Source organism: Priapulus caudatus, unplaced genomic scaffold (assembly GCF_000485595.1).
Source record: "Priapulus caudatus unplaced genomic scaffold, Priapulus_caudatus-5.0.1 Scaffold15, whole genome shotgun sequence".
Taxonomy (NCBI): Eukaryota; Metazoa; Priapulida; class Priapulimorpha; order Priapulimorphida; family Priapulidae; genus Priapulus; species Priapulus caudatus.
Window position 1 is genome coordinate 24471 of NW_014577076.1, and position 16210 is coordinate 40680.

A 16210-nucleotide genomic window follows, 5' to 3' on the forward strand; every position below is an offset into this window, starting at 1 on the left:
GAAGGATAGAAGGAAACGACGAGTCAGCCTGCAGCAGCAAGCTGTTGGAACCCTGATGGAGAAAGTGGCCATTGATTTTCTGGGACCACTCCCGATAATGGATGGAGGGAACCAATATATACTAGTGCTGTGCGACTACTTTACTAAATGGACTGAGGCATATGCATTGCCTGATCAAACGCCACAGACAACCACAGACTGTCTGATGACACAGTTCTTCGCCAGGTTCGGAGTTCTGAAAGCGATTCACTCCGACCAGGGACGGAATTTTTAATCTCAGCTGTTCGCTGGGATTTGTGAATTAATGGGCATTGAGAAGACACGGACGACACCGTATCATCCACAGTCCGATGGACTGGTGGAGCAATTTAATCGTACCCTACAGGATATGCTGAGCAAGGTCGTAGGTGAACATCGACGCGATTGGGATGACCATCTCCCATTTGTAATGGCAGCGTATAGGGGTAGTGTGCAAGAAAGCACCAGAGTGAGCCCGAACTTGATGATGTTTCGCAGAGAAGTTGGCATGCCGATTGACCTGATGTGGCCTGTTCCGAGGGATGAGGACGAACGCGTAACGAGTCACTGTCCTAATGAGTATGTAGACTGGGTGCGACGCGCAGCTGAAAAAGCTCACGAACACGCTCGAGAATGCCTGGGGAAGGCAGCGGAGAGACAGAAAAAGGGGTACGACAGCAGAGTAAACCCGCTCGGAATGAGGGAAGGCACATGGGTATGGTACTTCTACCCTCCAAACGATGTGAAGTTAAGACGTCCCTGGACCGGACCATTCCGCGTGGTAAAAGACCAAAATACGCTCCGTTGGATACAGCGGACGGCGGAGGGCGCAACCATGGTTGTGAGTGTTAATGATTTGAAACCATACGAGGGGGAGGTTGTTCTCGAACCCTGGGATAATATGGAAGAGGGAGGTGACCCTGAAGTGAGTGAAGCTAATCACGTAAGCGCGTAGACCTCTGAGGACAACAGCTCCAGCGGCGGAGTGAAGCAAAGAAACTTAGAACCTCTCAGGAAAACGTGGTTGAAACCAAAACGCAGAAGAGTGGCATACCTTGGGAGAGAAGGAATGATCTGGAGATGACGTGCGAAGGGGACGATGAGTGCAAACGAAGATAAACAACACCGAGGTGAAACAGTCAAAGACCGATATACGGACAATACGGGTAGCTCCGTTTCCGACTAAGGTACGACGAACACCCCGGATCGTATGCCTGCTTTATTCCCGCGTGAAGAAAGAACCGGAGGTGAGGACTCTAAAACAGCAGCAGAGGTAAGTAGCAAAGCTGTAGGAAAAATGGCTCGTGAGTACAAACGGACAGGATGGGCACGAATAGTGGATCAAGTTACGCGGCATCAACGGATTGTGCGACCGCCGAAATACTATGGATGCTAATCGTTATGGACGTAATGAAGCGAGTAGCTAGCTAGCGCAGCACAGAGAACGCACTGCGTACGGAGCTAGCGCGTCTAAGTCAGGGACTACAAGACGGAAGAAGACGGGAACTTGGCGGGGTTATTCGTGCTGCTTTTCACAGGGTGAAAAGGAAGCCGCGCCACCAGCGGTCGCCGAATAGAAATTATACACACAAAAAAGAGGGGGATGACGAAAAGCCAAATACAGCAGAGTTGTGAAGCGTTTGCTAAGACGGATAGCAAGACTGGATGATGGTAAACGTACCAGGTAAGCGTCACGGACGGACGTTTCCACGAGCACGCCTATCAATCTAAGTGGAGCAGCATAGCCCGAGGCGCGGAGCATGCCGCCGCGACGCGGAGCTTTCCGACAAGCAGGATCACCCTGCAATAATGGGGAGGAAAATGATAAGAATCAGAAAAGCGGTTATTCTGAACAAACACACCGCTGAACCAGGAGAGAAGAAACTCCATATCAGCGTAGAGGGGTCAATGCATGAGCCGCTCTGCGAGGTAACCGTCAGTTGTACGCGCACGAATACAAGAGGAATGGAGGGCCGTCTTGCAGCGGGAGATCACAGTGGATGATCGAAGGGGACCGGGTCACGCTGGCGCTCTGCCTAGACTGCATCGTCGAGTCTAGAACGAAAAAAGAGAATTCGACGCTGCGTGGCGAATGCAGGCGACAATATTGCCAGCCATTTAAACTTGTTTCCTGGGCATAAACATCTCGGGAAAAGAGAAAGCGGAATGATTAGTACTAAAAACCGCTAATCGCGATTCGAGTTCGCGACGTCATGAAAGCGATAAAAATGGTACTGAACGTAAACAGGTTGTGATGGAAAAAAGGGAACGTTTACAAAAAGTCTAACGACAATGGAAATAAAAAAAGGTCAAGCTAGGTCACTGCGCTAGTGGAGGGGCGGCGATAATGACAGAGGCAGGAGCGCTATATTAGAAAAAAACGCTAGTGAGTAGACGCAAGCTGGGACAGCTATCGAGAAGCGATAACAGGCGCGTGCTAAGATGAAACGCACAGCACCGGGAGGCGTACGTGAGAAGTCAACAGATTATTACTGTTTGGAGGCGTGCGGGAAGAAAGCCAGATGTTTGGTTAAGCGCGGGCCTTGACAAACGGGACACCGGCTGTAGGCGCATACAACACGCGTACTCTGGGATAGCTCCCACATTCTAGAAACAAAAGAGGACAGGGAGGAAGCTACAGGACATCGTGGTCGTGGCGTGAGCACGTGGCAAGTGACAGGAGCGTACATCACTTGCGACCTGAGTTTACTTGCAAGCGGAAGTAGTGTTAGTGACCAAGCATTACAAAAGGAGTTGAGAGAAACACCAAAGCAAAAGAAAGAACCCTTAGGGTAGGCTGCGTCTTTCGTGCGAGCAAGGTTAATGTGACGACAGGCGATAACATAATTTAGTGCTCCTCTGAACGCATGGAAAGTTACGTCTTTGAAGGAGCGCGCGGGCTTGATAGCGCTGGGATGGAGGAGACGCGAGATGAAACAGCTACCGACGAGGAAGAAATAGAGATTAAGAAAAGGCTGCAGGCCGCAGGGCATTTGCTGCAGAGGACAGAGAAGGAAGCGGCTCGAATCGCCACGAAAAGGGAGATAAGACGAGCAACCCAGTAAGTTCGCCAGAGCGAAGAGATCGTCGCCGGCATCTTGCAGGCGACGCTCCTGCGAGTGGAACAGGAAGCTATGGAGCGCGAGATCATCGCGAAGCGAGAACGAGATGACCGCAACGCGGAACTCGCTGCTACGGGGGAGAAGGAACGGCTGGACGAGTCCGCCCTTTACCTCGAACAGCAACGCGAGGCTGAGGCGGCCACCCTCCGCTGCCAAGAGCAACGCGCATGCACGAGGAAGGAAGCGGTGGACGCGTCCGACGCAGAGCAGCGGCCGGAACGGGTGGAGGCTGGATTAGATAAACTACACCGACAGCAGTTGGCACAAGTAGACGGATCTGTGGGCGCAGGGCTTGCCCTGCATGCTGAGGGATAGATGAGCGACAATGACGACGCCGCCGATCGATCCAGCACCCGCCGACAGCCATGATACGCCGCACAGAAAGAGCCACGCCGCCAAAATGCAGACCGAGAGGGGGAGCGACAGGCACAGCGAGGTGGGACGACGCTGACACCGGACGGCAGACCCCGACCCAGATGGAGTTGCCGGCCGGACACGGACCAGGGCGGACGATCTTCGTCGGCGCGCCTCTGCCTCTGTACGACCTATCTTCAGTAGGTTGGGCGTGGTGCGTGGCCTGCCGGGCACTCACCCGGCACCCCGAGGCACACCACGAGGAATTGCATATTCTACAGGGGGATGTCGTATCGCTAGCGTTAGCGAAATGCGCATAGCATTCGGCCCACCTCGGTCACCACCGAACGCTATGCGCATTGGGAATGCGTACGTCACAGGTCAACAGAAATGGCGCTCAATATATCCGCCGCTTGTCACTTCGAATTTGTGTAACACGTTATATTAGTTTAATACAGAGTATTGTGATACATAGTAAGTTCCAGGATAGCGGAGCAAGGTTCGTATTAAGAATAACGTGGAGAGACCCTAACCCTAACCCTAACCCTAACCCTAACCCAGGTTGGAAGTTCTAGTCTCTGAAAACGCACCAGGGGTTCCTCCACAGAAAACCATAGGCTCGCGTTGTAACCCTATCCTGTGTTTGGGTTACATTATTGTATCTAGGTGCAGTCGTGGGGTGGCACCTGTCCCTGATACATAAGAAGACTAAAGATTTTAAGCGGGCCAGCCCGCATTACTGGCCGCCCGGAGTGGGCAGATGGACAGGATATACCGGAGGAGACGTGGGGTACCACGCCGCTGGACCGAATCTGAGCCCCTACTACCCTCCGGGAACTTGCTCTCACATCCGGGCGGACTCCTACCCAAGGAGGCAGGGCGCGACCGCTAAAGGAGGGAGAAAACAAAGCCGACAAGCAACGGACGACGTCGGACGACCGCGGCGCAGCGTCACGACAGAGACGGAGCGTCAGGTGACATTTGCGACAACCGACGACGATAGACAACAGTCCGGAGGAGCGACAGCGTCCGGGGATTCCGGGTCACAACTAACACCGGAACCAACGCAGAGGCAGGGACTCCTTGCCACGCCCGTCCTGAACCGCCAGCCGCCACTGATCGTCGCCGCCAGCGAGTGGGGATCGGTAGTAGACGGACGCTTCTGTCGGCCGATGATTTGTCCAGACGTCGACATAGTGACCGAAATGTCTGATGCGGACTTGCGGAAAGCCGAGGTCCGGGCACTCGAAATCACCTCTTACGGAGTGCGACTGTAAACGGCGACGGGGAAAGAAGTGAGAAGGAAATTGCGAAGCGGCGCCGAGCAAGCAGAACGAGGCGCGCAGTAGTAAAGGAAAGAAGCACCGAAGAGAGGGCTCCGCGCGGACGACGTCGGCAGAGAAAACCTCCACAGTGGCAACCTGGACAGGAATTCCAAGTAATGACGCAGAAACTTCCGGAGCGGGAGCAGGACGACGACGGAGCCTTCCGGCCGCGACAGCAACGACGAGGGATGGAGCGGAGCAGCAGGGCGTCCCCGTGCTGTGCGCGGGGGAACGACGGCGCTGCGTAGAGACTCTCCCCGGGTGGCTCCGCGGCCGGGCGCAATGCTCCGATGTTCAGCGGGGAGCAGCCTAGTTAGTGGGAAGCCTAGCCGTTATGGATCCCCAATAGCCGCTCCTGTAAGCTTCCTATAGTGGGCTGGTAGATTAGCCACCGGTTTAAAGTGAAGAATATTTTGGTCATATAGGGGATATGTCTCGGGTGTATAATCTTTTGGGGGAAGCATCATAGCATGGACATGTAGTCGAAGTGGGAGAGTTGTGGGAGACTAGGTTCGTGTCTGCCGTTTCCATACTTCCGGGGGATACCCGACTCAGGAGAGTTCGGTGTCTTAGTGGGGGTGGGGAGTGTGGCAGATACGTCTAGCTCTCCCATCAATCCTACGTGATCTCGACGACCTCTGGTAGAGCAAAAACATTACGTGATCTCGACGACCCTGTCGAGGAATTTACGTCCGGTATGTTCGCGCGCGCGGGAAGCGAGATATTACCCAGAAGGCGCGATATATAAAGGCTGGCCGTGCGGCCACGGGGAGAAGTTAGTATCACTAGCTCGAGAAAAGTTAGTATCGCTAGCTCGGGAGAAGTTAGTATCGCTAACTCAGGCGAGTTGGCACCGTCAGCTCCGCGAGGAGAGTTGTAACATTGAAAGGGCTGGTGGTGTGTTGTACACGCCGCCAGTGAGTGGGAATAAACCTTGCGTTATCCGTACTTCATCTGTGCTGTATTCATCTGCTAGTGCCTTTCTGCGCGACCCTTCGAACTTCCAATCCGCCGGAATCAGCGTAAGGTTTGAGCGTACCTTACCAGGAAAACGCGTCTAGCGACAGTAAGGCGATCACAGGCCAACGAAAGCCCGGCAACGCTAGCCGAGGTGCCACGTCAGTTTGACGTGGGACGGGAAAACGCCACAATATAAAAAATGAAAAATAAAAAATAAAAAAATAAAAATAATACATAGTAAAGAGGAAAAGGGAAAGGGAAAAAAGGAAAAAAAGGGGAAAATAAGTTCCCCAGCTGGGACTCGAACCCGGAACCCCGGTGTAGGAGACGGATGTTCTAGCGATTAGGCCACTGCGCCGTTTAGGGTATACAATGGATTCACAAGTACGTGATGTTAATCTGTGTGCACCGCCATCTATTGATGAATAGAATGTTTATGAATTTTTAACTTTTTAACTTTTTTTTATTTTTGTTTCAGCCAGAACCATCTCCCAGCCGTGCTGATTGTCAAAATATCTTTAGTTTTTCTCTAGGCTGCGGAGTTCTCTAGTTATGTGTACGAACTAATTCGGCTGAATACCTTTAGCTCATAGGGTCTATGTTCCACAGGGTACTGCCGGAACGTATCCTGGGTACGGTCCGGTATACCGGAACGTACCCTGGTAACTATTTGATATGGTTAGGGTTAGGGTTAGGGTTAGGGTTAGGGTTAGGATTAGGGAGTAGGCGTAGGCGACTCCCTAGACTCGTTAGTGGAGTAGGCGAGGTACGGTCCGGCATATTAGATAGTACCAGAGTACGTTCCGGTATACCGGACCGTACCCAGGGTACGTTCCGGCAGTACCCTGGGGGACATAGACCCTCTCAGCACAACGCTCTATATATAGACAAGTTGGTAACGATGTGACGTGAACTCTACTGAGAAATATCGAAATGTAACAACTATATATATGTAAGTGAATGCTGTTATCATAACTCTGTGTACTGTGTACCTTATCAACTTCAGATTACTGATTGGCTTTGCTCTATGGTAAGATTTCAGCCTGACGCAGCAAAATACCACAAAATGGGCGCGCTTGTACACATACGAGTCGCATGATGTGATAACGGGGGTGCAGAAACGCAAGATTTGTAAAACAAACAATGTTCAAATGTCGCTTTGCTTTTCCATTTTTTTTCAGAGCGAGACGAAAAGAATAATTATTATTTGCAAGCGTGCCACGCCGCGGAAACGTGTTTCTATACACGTAGGCTTATAAAATTCGCATTTCTTATCTATCTCGCCACTAGATAAAATGACGCACCACGCACGCACCATCCACGCACGCACGCACGCACACTTGCACCTCCGCGCGCATGCACGCACATTCACGCATGCCCGAACGCATGTCGGCACGCTTGCATGCAGGCACGCACGCACGCACACTTGCACCTCCGCGCGCATGCACGCACATTTACGCATGCCCGAACGCATGTCGGCACGCCTGCAGGCACGCAGGCACGCACGCACGCACGCACAGTTGCACCTACCGGTATCCCCGCGCACGCTGGCACATTCACGTATGCCCGAACGCATGTAGGCACGCATGCAGGCACGCACGCACGCACGCACGAACGTGCGCACATACAAACTCCAACACCCGCCGCGGGTACACACACGCGCACATGCGTTTAAAGAAAGCATAGGGGACGCGCGCATATACGCACACTCTATAAGCAGTTCATTGCAGCTGATATTTTAGTCGTAAATGCAGAAGATGTTTGATAAGAATAGTCAGCAGTTGGGGCTACGTGACCGAGCCGGGGTCGCGGGATCGCAGGTAGACATGAGATCATCGGGTGAGTCAGGGCGGATCCAGGGCTGAAGCTAGACAGTATTTTTCCAGATTTTAGGGGCACATCCCCCAAAAAGGGCACACCACCCCCACAGTGGGCGCCGTTAGGCGCGGAAGCACATGGCGGGGGGTCTGGGGTCTTGGGTCAAAATTTCAAGGGTCCCTGAGCACAAAAATGAGCACTATTTGAGCACACATTTAGTCAAGCAGCAATAGCTAAAAACCATATGGAATTTTATTTCTGCTTCATTTTGCCTGCGCTTTGCATACCAGTAATTAATGCAGAATGATTCAAGCACTTCCCTTCTTTTTCAGATATCAAAGCTAGTTTTGTTACCATGTAAAATTTTGATTTCTTTCAAGTCCTATCAATAAATTAGAAGAAAAAGAAAACACATAAAGAATATAGCCAAATTCCATCAAATTGTTTTCTGTATTTTTTAGCGCAAAATTTCGAAGGGCACATTGAAATCTAGACCGTATTTCCCAATACGGCAAATACGGTCTGAATCCGCCCCTGTGAGTCAACGTGAAATGACAGGTGCGATAATGCTATCATGTGCGATGGCTGGATTTTACAGTGCACACGAACTAAACTCATAAGAAATTTGGCGAGTAGAAAAATCCACGTACTGACTCCGTGATAAAGAGCCTTTATATAGTATGAGAAATTGCAGTAACGCCATTTAAAGCCGCACTATGCGCATCTACACGCTAATTTCTCCAGTACTAGACTAACAAATACTTCGTGTCATGCAGAATCATACTACCTTATGACAAAATAAACTCTAGTTCCTCCCATTTCACTGTGCGTTGTCTTATAAAAGGCATTTGAAAATACCTCCAATGTTGTTCAAATTCTCCGATGTTGTTGACAGTTTCGCGTTGCTCTCCCAAGCAACCGTGCAGCGGTGCTGCGTTACAGCGGTGCTGCGGTAGAGCGGTACGGGTGTAGCAAAGATAAAAACATGTGACGTCACCTAACCGCTTCGAGGCTAAATTGTTTGGCAAACAAGTCGGCGTTGCATGGCGCCAGATTACCAGATTTCGCACCTCTTTCTTGTGGGTTTTAAGCAAACGCGCAGTGAAATGGGAGGAACTAGAGTTTATTTTGCCATAAGGTAGTGTGATTATGCATGGCACAAAGTATTTGCTAGTTTAGTACTGGAGAAATTAGCGTTTGGATGCGCATAGTGCGGCTTTAAGGAGAACGTTATTCAGAGAGAGAGAGAGAGTGAGAGAGAGAGATAGAGAGAAAGAGCGAGAGAGAGAGAGAGAGAGAAAAAAAGAGAAAGAGCGAGAGAGAGAGAGAGAAAGAAAAAGAGAGAGAGAGACAGATATATATATATATAGAGAGAGAGAGGGGGGGAGAGAGACAGACAGGGAGTAGACAATAACAGAGAGTAAGACGAAGAGAGATATAAGTGAAAGAGAAAGAAAGAAAGAGAGAGAGAGGGGGCGTGAGAGAGAGAGAGAGAGAGAGAGAGAGAGAGAAAGAGAGAGAGAGAGAGAGAGAGAGAAAAAGGGGTGAGAGAAGGTGGCAGGATGCGAGCTAGGGGAGAGAGGGAGGAGGAGAAGATGTAGCGGAGAAAGGGAAGAGGGACGAGAATGAGGAGAAGACATAGTGAAGAGGGGGAGAAGAGCAAGGTAGGGGAGAGCGGGAGGAAGAGAAACGTAGCCGGAGAGATGGTTACGTTAATCTGTACGCACCGCCATCTTTTGATGAATAGAATTTTTATGAACTTTTTTACTTTTTTAAATATTTCTTTCAGCTAGAACCACCTCCCAGACGTGCTGATTCTGAAAATATCTTTAGTTTTTCTGTAGGCTGCGGAGTTCTCTAGTTATGCGAGTACGAACTAATTCGGCTGAACAACTTTATATATATAGACACTTTTCTACCGTCCATATAGCCGTGCGTATATTAGCCTATGAGCGATACCGCGCGTATATTTTTGGTAATTAATTAAACTATTCCTGCTTCAATAAACTCAAAATTCACAAACACCACAGCTAAGACATCTGTTTATATGTATCTAGAATTTTAGAAATGTAACTCAAATCGTTCGCACCATATGATAGTTAGTACACTTTCCTACGGCCCATAGTGGTGGTGGTTCTAGCGCATTGTCATTGGTGTCTAGCGCATGGTGGTGGTGGTGGTGGTGGTGATGGTGGTGGTGGGGGGGGGGGTTAACGGCTGTTTACAATGCGCCAGCGGGCTCAATAGGAGCGGCGGCCGCCATATGAGCCCGAGGCTACGTTATCGCTCCACGTACGTAGGTCAAAGGTTGCACACTGCGCGCGGAAAACCGTGTTTCTGCAAACTACTATCGTATCGTTCGTATATTCGATATATGTATATATAGAAAAGAAAAGACTAGCGCCGTTGTCGCTTTTATTACCAATCAGTTTTTTTTCACTTGATAGCTCTAGAGTGTGTCGCACAATAATAGTCAAACATGAGATGTATTGTATCAAGAGCTAATAATACCTATTATTATAAGTATTATAATAGGTATTATTAGCTCTTGATTGTACTGATATATAATGACGTCACTGTAAGCCAGCAGGTGGGGCTCACTCGTATGCTGATAAAGGAATTACACAACACAAGCTTACTGACTATAAGCTATATTCTGACGACCACATTCGGCTACTACACGGATCAGAGAAACCTGATAAGACATAGACATATCAACAGTGCTCGAGAAAACATACTGTGGTAGAGTGACAGAAGCAGCCGCGACGACCGGTGTTGACAACCATAGATCTAGGAAATATACTTCGCCGAAATTCAACTATCAATCGTTATTACGTACAGTATGTTCAACTTGTCGATGAAACCAGACAAATTGCTACAAAGTCGTATTGTCAATTTGTTTGTTTCCCTAATAACGGAGGAAGACTGTTATCACTCCTTCCTTTAAACCCCATGCAACGTTGTGTTGCCAAAGGAATAGAGATTCATATAATGACGAATCGAACCACGAGAAGCTGGAAATTGCGATAAGTGCATGTTCAGATTCCACCATGTACTGTATATGGAACATTTGACACTAATTCCATAATTAATTGGGGGTTCGCCATGCTCGCAGAGATAATCATTTTGGGGGAAATCTCTTCTGGAAAGCAGTGATGAGCTAAATGCTGAACTTCGAACATCACCTAGGAAGGAAGGTCAGTATCAGAACTCCAGCTCAACTTCTTCTGTACATTAGTATCCGTACATGCACTTGCCGATATTATCTGCCAGTCGTGTGCATAGCACGCTAAGCGTCGTTCTTTCCTATTACAGTTCGCTCGAATCTTCTTCGTCCGCCATTCGGACGGAACCATTCGGTTGTTCCGTCTGCGTGGTTACGCTCGCATGTCTCCTCGCTTCGTGTTGAAACACACATCGACTGTGTATCGCCTCCGTATAGCACGCACGAAATGTACTGTCTGTCAGTCCATACAGGACCGGGTTTAATGCGCTCGTAGAGTGCGACATCACAGTAATGACGTTGACAGTAGTCTGCGAGAGGCGCACTGACGTGCTGAAGGCTTCGATGGTGTAAAGAAGGAAGAGGGGATACCAGAGCACCAGGAAGACGAGCGAGATAATGGCGAACATTTGTGTTGTTTTTAATTCGCGCTGCCACGTGACATTGTCAACGTGCCTCTCCGTGCGCATCTCAACGGGTCTTATCTGATCTCGTTGCTGCAAAGAAAAGACAAAATAGGTAATTAGCTACATTGATTGCGTGACGAATCTATCACAGGTCATCCATAGCTACTATACAATAGCTGCTAGCAGTCGTTGTGAAATCTGTGATGAGAAATATACATTCTATAAAACCTCATTCCATTTCATCTATGTTTTGTTACGTGCCCACTATGTGTAACTATTATTAACCACTGCCTACGTAAATTTTATTCCAGATCTTACATAATCTGTTGTAGTGTGCCCACACCTCTAGTTCTATACAGTAGGAATATCGGTAATTAATTCCTCTGTGGTAAAACTGCTTACGTCAAGGCAAACGTTGTAGACGATAGCCCCGTACAGAATGAGCATCAAACCAAAGGACGGAGTGAGAAAGACGACATTGCAGTAAGCGATGAAGCGCACGTCGATCAGCGAGTCGAAGAAACATCTGCAAGAAAGAAAGGTACGGCTATAGACCAATACATGACAAGGTGCGTCTATAGCCCAATACGTGACCAGGTGCGTCTATAGACCAATACATGACAAGGTGCGTCTATAGCCCAATACGTGACCAGGTGCGTCTATAGACCAATACGTGTCAAGGTGCGTCTATAGATCAATACATGACAAGGTGCGTCTATAGCCCAATACATGGCAAGGTGCGTCTATAGCCCAATACATGACAAGGTGCGTCTATAGCCCAATACATAACAAGGTGCGTCTATAGCCCAATACATGAAAAAGTGCGTCTATAGACCAATACATGACAAGGTGCGTCTATAGCCCAATACGTGACAAGATGCGTCTATAGCCCAATACATGACAAGGTGCGTCTATAGCCCAATACATGACAAGGTGCGTCTATAGCCCAATACATGACAAGGTGCGTCTATAGACCAATACATGACAAGGTTTCACATCGCAATGGGTCGCCAGGCGTCGCCCATCACGCCAACACACTAGCCGTGGAAGGTTCTTCATCGACTGTAGACTGATCTCTCAAGGGATCGAAAGCATAAAAACCTTTATCGGAAAACGGAAAATACGGGTGTCGTTCATGCATCCGTGAGCAATATTGGCGCACCAAGAATACACTTTCATAATTCGATAAAATAAAAAGGTATAGTCGAATCAATTATCAGCACGCGAACTTCAAACCCAACGAGCCTTACTGAAAACGAGAGATTTATGTCCCACCGTGTCTATACAGGCCTAAGTGTAAATCAATCAGGGCTGCCTGCCTGCGTTCATCATTGCACGCGTACAAGCGCAGTAATTACAGCAAGTAAAATGTTCTATTGCGACAACTCGTCGGTTTGAAGCGTCTCACCGTGAATTATATATATATATAATATATATATATATATATATATATATATATATATATATAACGAGGCCATAGAATGTGAATCTGGTAATAAGATTGAACCATCGCATAAGAGCGGCCCATCCCAGAATGCCGAAATATCATTTGGTAGGTATGATGAGGAGTCCTATAGTTCGATACATCGCTTCTGGAGTACCGCCTGAAGAAGGGACACGCGCACGCACGCATGTACGCACGCACGCACACGTACCCACGCACACGCGCACACACACGCACACACACAAAGACGGTTGGTAAAAGACGATTTTATAATAAAATTAATAATGAAAGATATAGCATATGCTGGAATTACACGCTTCAAAATAGTTCCATGCAACTCGAATTTATTTACGCTGCGGTTTAAAAGCGACACACGATAAATGTGATAACTGCATTTTTCAAAAATATGATTTTACGACGAACACAATGCATGTTTGTTATGCGAAATTTAAATGGACCTTATACGGCAAAGCCGGCAGTCATTTATTTCTGTGCACGCATTTTTGCCACGCTTATAGTCACATAGTAGAAGATACATTAACCGTACATTATCCTCGGGGGTCTTGATCGCTGGACCATCACTAGTTGTAACCCATTTGGCATTTAATGATGCTGCACAGGATTCATCCAATATGAATAGTTTCACGTAGAGTGAAAACTTAAAGTAAAAACTAAAACATTTATAAGAGTGGCAGTAGTTATTATAGCGTGATTGCATTTTCCCCTTTCCATCCGCGAGCCTAGCGCATATATGTACGTAACCATATTTTTATAGTGTAAGCTTCACTACCGGGCCGATGCAAGCTAAAAAGTCTAACACAAAAACTCAACGATGAATCGTCCGCAGGCTCCGAGAAAAACGCACGAATGTATTCAACATCCAGGCAGGTGCTATACAATGCAGATGTAGTACAGTAAGAATGTAGTATTCAATCAGAAAGCAGTTCTAGAGGCCTATATCACATGAATATACCAAGGAGTAACGTGTGTAGAATTTTAACAAACATAGACGAAAACGATGCCAATTTAAAATACTGCGAAGAAATTTTCCCGTTTTCTCATCGCAAGTTCTGCTACATCCTGCTCAAACAGAGCCGTAACGACTGAGTGGTCAATCTGAAAATTTATTTTTCAAGGCTGAACACCTATAATGGAATCTATTGTAAGTCCCTTGACAATTCTAATACAAAGTCACCGTTTTGCATCGACATTTATCAAACGGTACATCTCGGTAATTGCTCCAGCCTTTCATCACGGCTGTGCGAGGCAAAAATCAAAGGAAAGTCTGCTTTGTTTAGTGCATCGCGCGAGATCTCGCGGATTGCTTGTAAAGAACCGTCTCAAGCAATAAATATGCACATCGTATTTGTTATCGACAAGGAAAAATTTAATAGTGAATCAGCATGTTTAAACTAAGAATAAATTTCCAGACATAGTCACATGGGAGAATCTTGCCAACATTTGGAGAATTTCCATGTGGATATAAACACTGTTTGACTCGCTATGCCCGGGCGAATTGCTCTTACTGTGAAGCGATACCCTTGTAAAATATGGATTACAGTTTGCTTTACAAAATCTTTTGTTGAATTCCATGCCGACGGTAATGATACCCAACATTAACGTATAAAAAAGAGCTTTCGTCGATATAGCTTGAACATTATACTTAATCACAAAGCAAACACACATTAAAAAATAAACATTTTGCTCGTGTTTCAGCAGTCAGCGTTTATCAAAACATCGTTAAATCGGGTCATGGTAAAATTCGGCTTGTTTGCTGGCGCAGTGCAACCACGTTACACCCATACATGCGGTATTTACCTCGTTCCTTTCTAGCGCCGTGTTTGAGGCTGCCGTAAGTGTAACGATTATTAGTATAGATCTAGACCTGTTGACCCAGTGATAACCATAAAGGCGTATTCCAGACTGACGGCATCCGCGAGTAGTAGGAATCGATCACTGCGTTCACGCTACGCTCGTTCTCCTATATTTATCGATGACATGTTCGTCTTCGGTTCGTAATCACGAAGTGTCGTTGCTACCTTATTTCCCTCTAGCTCTCACCCGCTCTCTCTCCCTTATTATATATATATATATATATATATATATATATATATATATATATACATATATATATATAATACTTATATATTATTTTTTATACTTCATACAAATACTACGCATTACTATTCTTGGTTCACTGTCGGCTATATAGTATGTGTTCGTTCATGTGAAGTCACAGTATGGCTATTAAAGCCTAAATAAATACAACCGTAGGCCTACAACTCAACTCAACTCAATAAGTGTAAGAAGCAGCAATTGTTTCCTACATGAACATTGTATGGATGAATAATTTCGTGTTGATAATATAAATTGTTGTATTCACGGTGGCGGTGGTGGTTTCGGGCAGTGAATAAACACAAAAGCTAGTCCGCGCAACATCATATGCAGCACACTGACCTTCACTATCACCCCGCACAAGTATCACCACTAAGTTCTCTTTACGCGAGTATCTTGTAAATGAGTGATGTTTTGATGGTATTGAATCAGCTACCCCTTTCCTGCACCTATAGTTTACATCGCGTCATTTCCAAGTGATCCTCGTATGTAAGCGTTCTACCTTCCTATTCGTATGTTGAGGTTGATGTTATTGTAGATTAAAGGTGACCCGCTCCAGCAAAACCAGGATTAAGTAGGAAATTCGTAGAAATTAAGTATAAATTTGAGTTATGTGCATATCTGAATAGATCATTTAATTACCTTTAAAATGATATATAATATTTGGCTATATCTAAAGAATTGACCGATCTACAGCAATTTGAAGATCGGAAACCGACTTATTTCGATATATAAGTTCAGATAGCTCTAGATTATTATGGTCATTTTACATTGTTGCTTCGAGGGAGTCGAGTGAATGGAGTGCGCTGATTGGCTGTGGTCCGGAACTCAAGTGGGAAAAAGAATTTCGCTTCCGGGCAAGGGGCCCAGTCGGGGATGAGCGGGTAAAATATATTTTTATTTTTTTTCAATTAAAAATGACCATAATAATCTAGAGATATCTGAACCTATATATTCGGATTAAATATGCACTTATGAACTTATTTTTGTAAAAATCTCATTTTTTCCCAGGTAGTCCATTTTCAGCATTGACATGTGCTGAAAACAATGACTTGTGACTTAGTCCGTATTATGCTGGAGCCAGTCACAATTTTTTTTAAGATCTAACCATGCTGCAACAATATTGAGCGAAAAATACTACCTTCGCGATCTACCTGCTCCGACCCCTGAACAGTGTTTGTCGTAAGTAGACAACTGGGATATTTCTATTAGGCAGAACAATATTATGATGCCCAATCATTGATGAGATGCTAGTAGAAATGATCCCCGGCACTATAATAACACATAAGCGGAACATCCATGTTATTTGGACGGAGCAAGAGATAAAATCGCGTAATAAAGAGTCTTCGCCATGAATAAAAATGTCTGTAATCCCGGACATTCATTACTATATATATATATATATATATATATATATATATATA

The 16210-nt window shown here is 46.6% G+C and overlaps 2 protein-coding genes across 2 annotated transcripts in view; one reads left to right on the plus strand and one right to left on the minus strand.

Moving 5' to 3' along the window:
- The first annotated feature begins 304 nt into the window (after positions 1-304).
- Positions 305-3455, plus strand: LOC106809454. Its single transcript, XM_014812536.1, has 2 exons — positions 305-943; positions 3123-3455. Exons 1-2 carry the CDS (start codon positions 305-307, stop codon positions 3453-3455), a joined length of 972 nt encoding a protein of 323 aa, XP_014668022.1.
- Positions 3456-10174: 6719 nt separating this feature from the next.
- The window catches only part of LOC106810038 (adenosine receptor A1-like), a 61922-nt gene continuing 55886 nt past the window's right edge, over positions 10175-16210 (minus strand). Inside the window, exons 2-3 of the mRNA XM_014813308.1 lie at positions 11630-11753; positions 10175-11317 (exon numbers count right to left, since the gene is read on the minus strand). Coding sequence (XP_014668794.1) covers positions 10907-11317; positions 11630-11753 — 535 coding nt within the window. The 3' untranslated portion in view covers positions 10175-10906. The remainder of the gene's footprint in view (positions 11318-11629; positions 11754-16210) is intronic.